Source organism: Tetrahymena thermophila, assembly GCF_000189635.1.
Source record: "Tetrahymena thermophila SB210 genomic scaffold scf_8254664, whole genome shotgun sequence".
Taxonomy (NCBI): Eukaryota; Ciliophora; class Oligohymenophorea; order Hymenostomatida; family Tetrahymenidae; genus Tetrahymena; species Tetrahymena thermophila.
This window is the reverse complement of record NW_002476431.1, coordinates 459141-470748: the sequence shown is the minus strand read 5'-3', so window position 1 is coordinate 470748 and position 11608 is coordinate 459141. Positions and strand designations below refer to the sequence as shown.

The following is an 11608-nucleotide window of genomic DNA, read 5'->3' as shown; positions in this document are numbered from 1 at the left end:
TATTGATTTTATTTTTAACTAAAATAATTTTCCTATTTTTTCAAAGAGTTCAATTAAAATAATAAAAATTACTTCTACTTTAAAAATCAACATATAAAAAAAAAAGTTAATTAATCAGAAAAAAAAAAGTAATACTAACTAAGAAGAATATATATTATACTTTAACTAAATTTATAAAATTATATTTGTAATAAGATTTTTTCAAACCAACTTTCTTTCTGTGGCTAAATCATAAAGTTAGCCAACAGTCAAGTCCTTGTTTTCCAAGACTAAAGTTCTTAAAGCTGCGGAAGTCTTTCCAGCAAGTCTGCAAAGCTATTCAAACTTGGTGTCTAAGTTACCACCAAGAGATTCAAGCTTTTCAGTTTGTTCATTAGTAATTTAGTTGGCTTAGGCACCAGTTAAGACTTGGGGAGCTTATCCTTACTTTCTGATAATTTTGTAGCAATTTTGAGGATTGTGGCTATCGTATTGTTCTTCGATTTCCATATCAGGAGTCTTGTAATGAACTTTCTTGAATACCTTGCTATCACTAGTAGTATTAGTTTAGTCTTGATGCTAAATTTGAGGTTGATTTTTCTTTTCTTCTTGAATCTTGGCAATCTTTTGATTAATCTCAGCCTTCTTCTATTCAATTTATTCTATAGACTTCTTCAATTGCTCGATAGAACTTTCATGGCTTTTGATTTGATGATGAACTCTGTTTTCATAGTTGTGGAGTTGAGAAAGAGATTTCTTTAATTAGTCTTCCTTGCTCAAGAAAAAGTCATCGTGACTAGTAAAGTTAGAGAAAAATTCATCATGATCAAAGAAAGAATCGAAAGTTCTATCAATATCGTCAAAGAAGTTATTTCTGCGAGAGAGGAACATTTGTGAGATGGTTTGTTGTTTCTAATTAGTTTGGAAAAATTTTTAGTAGATGTTTTGTTTTATTTTATTTTTTATTGAATTATTTGATTAATTTTAAGATAAAAGCTCGTATTTTTAAAGCAGAGAGTTGGAAAATTAGTAGATTCTATCAATAATATAATTACAATTAAATATTTCATAATTTGAGTAGGTGAATCTTAAAATATAATAGATTGGAAATTAGATTAATAAAAAAAATCTAATAATAAACAAAAAGAAAAATAGAATGAAAATTTTAGAAATCAGATTATTTAAGATATTAAATAACCAATACGATCATCAGTCAAATTATTTATTTATAAATCAATTAAAAAATTAAAATTAAAATATAATTTATAGTAGGTTTATAATTTAAATGTTGTTAATTTTACATAGGTATTATAAAATGTGGGAGTGAGATAATTTATTTTATAAGTGTTTTTGCTGCCTCTAAAATCAGTTTATTTAAGAGAATAAAAAATACAACAAATAAATAAATGAAAATACACTTATTAGTAATAAATATTATTTATGCTTGAATTAATTAAAGTGAAATTCGCTTATTCAAAAATAAGCAATTTTTATAAATGAAAGCTCAACAAATTATTATTGTCTTCCTCTCAATCATGATTAAGCATTTTCAACAATTAAAATAGTATTATTTGTTTATTATATATCATATTTTATTATTATTCATGTTATATAGATCCATTCATAGATATTTTTTGATATCTTAGACTAAACTTACATATATTACGTATTTTTAAAGAATCTTTATTTGGGATTCTATTATTCTTCTCTAATAAAATCTAATTACCCTCAAGCTCTTTTCAAACCTTTATTTACTGTCGTATCTTTTCATTTTGTAAGTGTAAACATTCTTCCAGTCATCGCTCAACTTTCCTCGTTCAATAATTAATGTCTCTAAAAATTTTAAGTAATCTATTTATTTATTAATAAAATATTTTATATTAACACAATTTTTATCTGTATACCTATTTTTCCAAATCTTGTGTACTGTTCATCTGAGCTTAGTTCATTTTCAATTTACTTGAAATCAGATTATTTAGATTTATTCAACCTGAAGTAGTGTCTCAATGAAAATATTTGAAGTAATTGATAATCTAGTTACCCTGTCTTTAATTTTAATATAGGATTTGAAAGATTCATCTGTTCAGCAATTTTCTATTAACTTTCGCTTTAAAAAATTGAAGTCGTATTAACTTTTACTACTAGACTATCACTATCTAAATTTTCATTAACAACCCTAGATATAAATTAGCAAAAAAAAATAAAAATCTATTCTAATAAATTTTTTTTCTTTAAAAAAAACTACCCAAAATTCATGAATTGTTCTAATGAAGATTCGTGTCTTGGTACAATGAAAAAGAATTCCTCTTTTAAAAAATCACAGTCACTGTAAATATACAATTATTACTCTTCTTAATTTATTCTAATGTGATCATTAGGTGAATCACTAATTTTACAAAGCCTTTATAGAATTTACTACTTATTAGAAGGTCCCTATTCTTTTTAAAACACATAATATGATATAAGAGATTAGCGCTGGTAAAAATAAAAAACATATAAATAATTGTAATTCTATTTTATAGTTGAGTTGAAAATTTAATTCTAGAGTGTAATTTATCTAAATTTATCTATATTTTATTATGATAATATAGAAGATCAAGAAAATCTGATAATTAATCTACGAAATCTTTTTCTAATCTTAAATTATTTAAGTAATAATTTCAAATCAATTTCTTAATTAATAAATGATAGATTATATCTTTAGTTCAATTAAGAAATATTCTAAAAAAATTAAGTTTTTATTTTTATTTTACATATCAATTCAAAGAAAGGAATGATGATGGGAAGTATTTTTTCTTCTCTGTTGAATATGGTTTGACCATAGTTCAAAAAAATAGTATTTTATTTGATAAAAGCAATAGCTTTTTGTATTTCAGACCTATCGAAGTCATTTTTATTCAACACAACACCTTCATTAATTTCTAAACTTTAGATGACTAATTATGTGATTTCTATTAGACCTTCAATTTACTGAAATATATTATTAATATATTACACGTCAACATAATAGAGCTTTTATTAAAGCTATTCTAATGCCTTTTATTAATCCCAAAAAACTATAGAGGCTTTATTAATGTACTCTAAATTAAGATATTCATTTAGAAATTTAGTATGAGAGTCTTATTGATTTTTTTCAGACTTTAAAAAGAGTACCAAGAACACAAAATTTGCTGTTTGAATAACATTCTAATCATTCACTCTAAGTTCGTTTGTAAGTATTCTTTCAACCTTATCTTTATGAGGATACTCATGAAAAGGAGTCATACAATAAGTTAAAGGAAATGATGATAAATGTTATCCTCTAAATATGTATTCATCTCTCACAATAATTTTAAACGAACCATGTCCTTTACTATAATCAATTTAAAGTGAGTCTTTGAAGAATTTATTAAAATTATCCTTCACAAATTCAATTTGTTCTTCATCCAAGTTATACTAATTTATTGAAAGAAGTTAATCTTAAGATGTAAAGTCACACAAGAAATTAATTGTAATAGTTTTTTGTTACTTCTAAACATCGAGAACAGGCACAAATCACCATAATAATTTTTAAAATGGCGAGAAATTTATTTTAAACAATCATGAAAACTTTAATTGTAAATGAAATTTAGTTTTGTTGTTCTTTATTTTATACTTCTCTTAAATATTAATTAATGCTGTAAAATAAGATAATTTTAGATACAATTGTATTGATAGATAGATAGATACGTTAAAAGCAATTATAATTTTCAAAAAAATACAATCTAATTTATTTTTTTATTAAAAAAAAAAGATATTTCTAATTTAGCGGAATTAAACTTTTCAGAAATTAAAATAAGTTTTCTTTTTTTGTTTTTCTGGGTCATAAGACATACCCTTAACTTTTGATCTAAAGTAGGCTATTTTCTCACTTCTTTTTTCTTTGCTGGCCCAGTCATATACATTAAATATTTTTAGTTTATAATTTTTTTTCATTAACATTCTTATCATTACAGAGCTATAAGATCTTAGAGTCTTTGTATCACCAATAAAACTAAATTTGTCTTAAGCAATGATTAAATTATTTTCATCTAATTTTGAAAATTAGTATCTAAATATTGAAGCTTGCTAATTGGTCTCATGGAAGTAACCCATTCTATTTAAGAAGTATTGTATGGCCTCAGTGAATGCTGTTTCCTTACTGACCATTTATAATTAATTTTAGTCAAATATCCTTTTTAAGTGATCAATAGATTCTTGATTCATAGGAAAAGAAATATGACCTTACTCAAGTAACAAGCATTCACGGCTTAAATAAAGGCTAATTTTGTATTCAGACTTTAATTATAAAATCTTCCCTTGGTTGTCTTCTCTCTAAATAATATTAATCAACTTTTTCCATAGGTCTTCATTCAATGAGTATCTTGCTGTCAAGTAAGATAAAAATCTATTTTTAATATTAATTTTTAAGTAAAAAATTATGCTAAAAAAATGCTAAAATCTTACTGAACTGCCTATTCAAGGCTGAAATCTGAAGAAGATTAGATGGTTTATTCTACTTTCTTTTCAATATCTTCATTCTAAACTTCTAAAGTCGATATTATGTAAGTAGCCAAAGCCTTCTAATTAAAATCAAACTTGTCATAATACTAAACAACTAGTTACTCCATAGAATCATAAAATTGCTTACTGCCAATATTCATATCGTTGGCTAAATAAAATACTTATAGTAATTAATTTAATTCCTCTTAAGTAAGATCCTAAGAGATTTCAATTTTTTCTTTCTGAGTTTCCCACTTAGTTTCCTTTTATTCCATGAAAAAGTTTTCATAGGCTTTTTTATTTTGTTTAATATCATTGTAGTTAGCATATATCCTCATTTAGAAAGTGCTGATAACTAATCTTGAAATAGCTTTTACACCATAAATAAACTCTTTATAGTGATATTTAGCATTTTAATCAATATAAACATCCTTTATTTCATGTAAATTTTTCATAATTTGTAAGGCCTCATTTAAAGTTAATTAATTTCTTGTAATATATTTGTTTACAATATACTATGAATAAGTTGGAATTAAATTGAACAGTAATTCATTATTATACTTTCCGAATTAGATTATTAAAGGAAATATAAAAACACTTTAGAACTACTTTAAATATTGAGGAGATAAAGCATCGTAACATTCTTATTACTGCTTTATGAATCCCATAAAGTAGCTTATGCAGCTGACTTCTAAAAATTGTTTTAAAGAATTAACTTTTTTAAAAGCTTTTTCTTTCATAAAGCGATTAACAATTTGCATCATTTAATCTAGTATTTTTTACTCTTTTTCTGTAATTATATTAGGAAGATTAAGATTTTTAAAATCACTATTTCTCTTCATCATACTTGTTTCATAAATATATTTAGTAATTAAAAATAATTCCTCAATCTAAAGTGCATGTTCTTTTTATGATTTTTCATTTATTCTCTTCAGGATATAATTGTATAGCTAATCATTATTTTTATTAGCTAAAATTACTTTCAAATCTGCATATGGATCAGGAATGACCCCAAATTGTATTAATATATCTTTTGATTAAATGCTATTTTCTATATTTTGAGTACTAGTGACACTTTTTAATTCTGTAAAAACACTCTACACATATTCTTTATCAAAAAATTATACTGTTTCTAAATATGAAGTGGCTATTAATTTTTTATTTTCAATAATAATTTTTTTCAACTACTGTTAATATTCTAAGACTTTTGAAGGTTTAAAATCCTTTGAAGCGCAAATTTAAATATACTTGCAAAACAGTTTACTATCTTCATATAAAAGCTCTGATTCGTATTAAAGTGCCTTATCCATTTATTACAGCAACTCAATATCTATATTACCACTTTTTTTGTAAATTTTTAATATTTCAAGCCACTCATTAGCATTGTAGTCGTAAAGTTCATCAAATGCTTTTTCATTTATAATACCATTCATATCAGTAGATTGATCATATTATTAGAAAAACTTAATCCACTTAATAATTTGGTTTAATTCTACATCATCTTTTTTTTCAATCAAAATTTTATTAAAATCTTTCTAAAATTAGCGAATTTCAAGATTTTAAAGAATTTTCTGAACCTCCTCATTTTGTTCATCCATTAGAAACTCAACAATTTATAAATATTCATTTAACTTAGAAGGATTCGAAGATTCTTTAAATATTTGCTAGACATATTTGATTTCTAGATCATTCATCTTGTATGCTTTAAATAAACTGTTTTAAAGAAGATTAATTAAGGATAGCTTATTCAAAGAATAATCTTCAATGCATCTCAATAATTCCTACACAATATTAGAATCTAAATTCTAAAGTGATGATACAATTTCTTGCTAAAAATATTTTTCTTTATTTTTGGTAGAATTTAATTGCTTTATCTACCATTCAATATTTTTATCAGTTTTATTTGAGCTACTCTTTTGCTCTGTAGTTGAAAAACAAAACTAACTAGCATAACTAACATTCAAATTTTGAAAGTGTTAGCACCTTTATAATACCTGATATTTGTGTTTTAGCTTAGCAAGTGCTAAAACGGATTTTAATTGTCTACCTAACATTTCTACTATTTGTTTTATATTTAATAAAATTTGTATCTGCTTAGATTAATACTAATTGAATGATTAATATATTTGATAGAGTAATAAATAAACAAATATAAATCTAAAGAATTTTTATCTTTCCTAAAACTAAAATAAAAACCTTTATTAATGAAACCTAAATTGAATTATTTTGTTTTTTAAAATTAGATAAAAATTATTTTATTATTTCTAATTAATATTCCATAAAAATTTAATTTTAATAAAATTTTATTAAACAAATAAACGGACAAAAAAATAAAATTTGATAAAATCGTTGCATTATTTATTACTCAATTTATGGATTTATGATTTATTTAATGGCTGATCTAAGGTGATAAAAATAAGTTAAGCACATTTATAAATGTGAAATGAAAAGAAGAATTTGGAAGCATTATTTACAAAATGGATAAAATAAACAAGCAAGAAAAGCAAATATTTAGGATAGATACAAAATAGAATTGAATTAATATATTTAATGATATAATATTAATACTTTTATTAATTTAACTTATAAATATTTTTTGGAAAGTAAAAAAAATAATTTAATCAACCTAATAATTAATCAGTGTAATAGATAGTGTAGACTACTAAGTACCGAATGGTTAAGACATATTTTTGATAGGCAATACCTTAAAATCTAAATTTAAAATAAAGATTATATTTATTTGGTTTATTGAAATGAAATTTATTGTGTTATAAAGATAGATTCATTACTTTAATTCTAAATTTCTAATTAGCCAAAATCTTATACAAAATTTATTAGATGAGATGTTAAGTAAGTAAGTTATTTATTTATTTAATTATTTATTTATTTATCATTCTAACTTAAAAATAAATCTAAATATATATATGGCTTCTCTCAAAACAGTAAAATCCTTTTTGTGTCTTAACTATCCATCAAATCAACTCAAAGATTTAAAGGGTTAATTGCATCAATACGGCTAGCGTACATATTTTATATGAATGTAAAGGCTATTCCCATAAATACTCCTATTGCTACTGCTTTGATAACTTTTGACATTCCTATTTTAATTCATATTTTACTTCTTTAAAATATACAAATAAAAAAAATAGTTAGTAAATGAATACCTCCCTTACTGGTCCCTCCTTATGTGTGTCCATTAGGTGTGGCTCTGTTGTTATTTGCTGTCATCGTTTATATACTTTAATTGTACCTCTCCGCTTCTCTTTATATATTATGAAGTTAATCTTCCTTTTCCTGCAATTTTTAACTTAAGAAAGCAGTGCTGTTATTAATATTCTGATACTTTAAATTAGGGTCTTATTGGCCTTTAAGGTCTACTGGAATCAAGTTTTGTCTCTGGTTTTGTCCTGCTGCTTCAAACTATTATTATTTATATTTTTTATTTAAATCCGTTAAATGTTAAATTTATTTATTTATTGGTATTTACTCCTCCGTTTTTTATTGGTGACTGGTACACATTTGTTGATGCTGTCATTTTATTCTGATTATTAATTACTTCTCCATTAGGACTTATAATCCTAACTGGCAGTTTGGTAACTTAGGATTCAATTACACTTTTATTGTTTTTAAAGATATTTTCCAAGCTTTCTTTCTTTATAATAAAACAATAATGTAAGCCAAGAGAATAATTTTATCAGAATTAGTGTCAGTTAAAAATTTAAATTTGCTAATCTACATTCGCAAATAAATGCACTAAATTCTACTAAGATAAAAATAATTTTAAACTATTTACATTATTTGAAAGCTTTGAAACAACCAACTAGAAATTATCTTTAAAAGTCTGTAATTTATCCTTAATCAGCTTTAAAATAAATAATATTTTTTTTAAATTGTGCGTATTTTTTTACTAAAATATGAATTGTAAATTTATTTTTCTATAAATAAAAGACATCTTTTGCTTAGAATAAAGGCCAGGCTCATATTATTCTTTTGATTCTTTTTGATATTCAAAACAAGAATATTTATTAATTATTTACATCTGGATGCATAGTAAAGTTAATTCTGGCTTCTTTGTGAGGTTCTATAATATTTTAATCGGTCTTAACTAGATACTTCTAAGGCTAAGTAGATTTAAACTTTAATTTATAAAATAAATTTTGTATTTGTTTAAAAACTAAAATTTATTTAAATACCTTATATGCTACATGAAAATTGCTCTCATTAGTAATTGTTAATATGAAATGTAAATATTTATCAGGAATGTATGGGAAATCTATGCTGTTTTTACTCAATTTTACTAATGTCAGCTCCTAATATCTACTATTGCTTCTATTACATAGAAAAAAAAATAAAAAATTATTTTTATTTTGAAGCAGCCATCAAGAATTGAAAGGAAATCTTTACGCTTAACTTGAATACATTTTTGAAATTTGTTAATTGGTTCTTTACTTTTAATAATAGATAGAATAATTTATTTTGTTCTATTGTGTATATACTTTTTTTTCTTTAATTTAAATTTGTTTAATCTTCAATTCATATTTTGTTTTCGTTTTTTTTTATAAATAATTTTTATTCCACCCAAAATAAAAATATATTGAAAAAGAAAAATAAATAAACAATTTTTCTATCACTTAGCGTAAATTAATATCATTTGATATTTTATTAATATATCATGAACGTCTTTTTATATACTATTTGTGGTAGGAAATTTTATTTTTTATTAATAAATTTAACTATAAAATTTTAATATATTTTATTTATAAAATCAAATATCATTAATCCATCTCCTCGTATGTTAAATCTTCTTAAAATAAAGGGTCAAAGTGATATAAAGAGTAAAAATTTTTCAGAAAAAAATAGGAGTTTTATGAAAAGCAAAGCATTTGATAAGATTTTATATGGTATTTATTAAAAGTAAACTAATTTAATTTTTAAAAAATAATTATATACTAAAATTTGAAACAATTTTATTAATTAAAAAAATTAAAAGATTTTTTAAATTTATGATTTAATAAAATTAAACATAATTGAATAGGCAAATTCAATTAATTACTTTAATTGAAAAAATTATTTTAGTTAATAAAAACAAATATTAAAAAATTAATTCAATATATTGAAATTGATTTAAATTTTTATAAAGATTAGAAGATATTATAAAAATATGAATTCATTAAGTAATAATTATAATTGATAGAAATAGATAAATAATAATATACAATTGATAGATTTCTAATTTATCCTTTATTTATTTAAGATAAAATATTTCATATTTATTTTTTAATTATTCAAATAATAAACATTCTGTAATTTAACCAACAAGAAATTTTGTGTTCAAATTCAATAAAATATCTAATTAAGCTCTAAAAATTGCATTCATTTTTTATTTTGTATTACTAAATGTTAAATAGTGTAACATTTAGTTATACTCAGTAGCGCATTTTATTTAATTAAAAAATTCAAATATTCAATAACTAATTTTTAAATTTTTTACTTATTAACATAAACTCATCTAAGTTTAAATGTTTATTATTTATTAAATTTTTTAATGCTAATATATGAATAATTAAGATCTTTTAACTGAAGATTTACAATTAAAAGTATTGATATAATTAAGTTAAGTTAAAAGTAAATACATTAAAATCTGTAAACTGGGCACTGATAGGATAGGATGAAAAATTTTGTACAAAATATATATTGTTAAGCTTTTAGATTGACTTTTCTTATGAATATGCTAAATTTGGAATAAAAGTTTTCGCACATTTTTAATATTCAGTTTATAAGTGTGCCCTATATTGCATATCTTACTATACTATTATTGATTTATTTTAGTATTAAGGTTTATTTTATAAAAATATCTTTTTTTTAAAAATTGACTTTAAAATTATTTCATTAAAAGTCTATTGTTTTTTTGCCAATTGATTCAAATTTTAATTTAGAAATAAAATTATAAGAACACTCTCAAAATAAATGGTGTAATAAGTTTGAAAACAGTAAAATACTACTTAATTTTTGTTATAACAATACCTCAACATTATAGATAAAAAACAAAAAAATTTATGGTAAAAATAAAAAGAATTGAAAGATATACGCACTATATTATTTTGCTGATTTTACAAAAATATTTATAAGGTTTTAGTTAACAAAAAGTAATGATGAATGATATTTTTTTCTGTAGAGAAAAAAAAGCTTTGCAAATAAATATAATTATTTAAAAATTGAATGAAATATCTAATACTTCAATCAACATCGAACTATTTAGCAATCGGTTTTGATTTAGTATTATTCTTTATAAAATCAATCAATTTTTTTCTTTTTCATCATCTAATATTTATTTGTCTTTCTCTACACTATAATTTAAAGCAAACTTAATTAAGCTCTAAAATCAAAAAATTAATTTCTTTGTTAAGCATAATTACTTTGGTTTGAAATAACTAATTATAAATCTTAAATATTAATAAAAAAACAAACCTATTTTAAACAAAGGCAGTTCGAATTTCTATAAATAGAGGGATAAAAGTAGCACTAATCCTCTAAATATATCTAAAAAGAAACATTCTGCGTTCAAACATATTTATTAGTCGTTTTCTAAGTTTTAAAAAGAATTGGATTGCAACGAATCATAAAATTCTTCAAAATAAAATTATATTTTCTTTAGTAGAATAATTACTAAAATCTATCTCTGATAGCGCATCCAAATAAATTGATTACAAAACCTTATCTAATAAAACCCTAGTAATTTATTTTATTTTTAAATACTTAGCATGAATAACAACTAAAAAGTATTTTTGCTATTTTAAATTTCTTTAAAATTAAAATTAATCTCAATATTTGTTAGAATTATTGTTAATTACCTTTTATGATTATTGACAAGAATTGACAATCTTATCATGATTTTTGAAAGATAAATAGCTTATGACTTTAAATAATTAAATCATAAAACACCAAATTAAAACTTTGAAATAGAATTATTTACTTAATAAAATAAAGTTTAACTAATAAAAAAATCTTTTAAATATTAATTTTTTTGTAAAAAATAAAAAAGGTTTTTTTTTTCACTAAGCTGGCTAAGAAGAAAGTTAAACAAACTTAATTGAAGAATAACATACTGATACTTAAATTGCATACGATT

The 11608-nt window shown here is 22.1% G+C and overlaps 4 protein-coding genes across 4 annotated transcripts; all 4 read right to left on the bottom strand. All coding sequences in view use genetic code 6, as the record gives it.

Annotated features, from left to right (window-relative positions):
- Positions 1-201: 201 nt before the first annotated feature.
- TTHERM_000522989 (hypothetical protein) lies at positions 202-963 on the bottom strand (the record flags this gene model as incomplete). Its single annotated transcript, XM_012797333.1, has 1 exon — positions 202-963. The coding sequence occupies exon 1, from the start codon at positions 868-870 to the stop codon at positions 202-204; it is 669 nt and encodes a 222-aa protein (XP_012652787.1). The 5' UTR covers positions 871-963.
- Positions 964-1600: 637 nt separating this feature from the next.
- TTHERM_000522988 (hypothetical protein) lies at positions 1601-3520 on the bottom strand (the record flags this gene model as incomplete). The annotated part of the gene is made up of 5 exons (XM_012797332.1): positions 1601-1830; positions 1884-2155; positions 2225-2417; positions 2733-3414; positions 3488-3520. The coding sequence occupies 5 exons, from the start codon at positions 3518-3520 to the stop codon at positions 1601-1603; spliced, it is 1410 nt and encodes a 469-aa protein (XP_012652786.1).
- A 260-nt stretch (positions 3521-3780) lies between these two features.
- On the bottom strand, positions 3781-6533 carry TTHERM_00522980 (hypothetical protein; the record flags this gene model as incomplete). Its single annotated transcript, XM_001014476.3, has 2 exons — positions 3781-4384; positions 4444-6533. 2 exons carry the CDS (start codon positions 6531-6533, stop codon positions 3781-3783), a joined length of 2694 nt encoding a protein of 897 aa, XP_001014476.2.
- A 928-nt stretch (positions 6534-7461) lies between these two features.
- Positions 7462-8900, bottom strand: TTHERM_00522970 (MSP (major sperm protein) domain protein; the record flags this gene model as incomplete). The annotated part of the gene is made up of 7 exons (XM_001014475.3): positions 7462-7577; positions 7644-7899; positions 7967-8131; positions 8273-8341; positions 8517-8615; positions 8673-8808; positions 8884-8900. 7 exons carry the CDS (start codon positions 8898-8900, stop codon positions 7462-7464), a joined length of 858 nt encoding a protein of 285 aa, XP_001014475.2.
- Positions 8901-11608: the final 2708 nt, after the last annotated feature.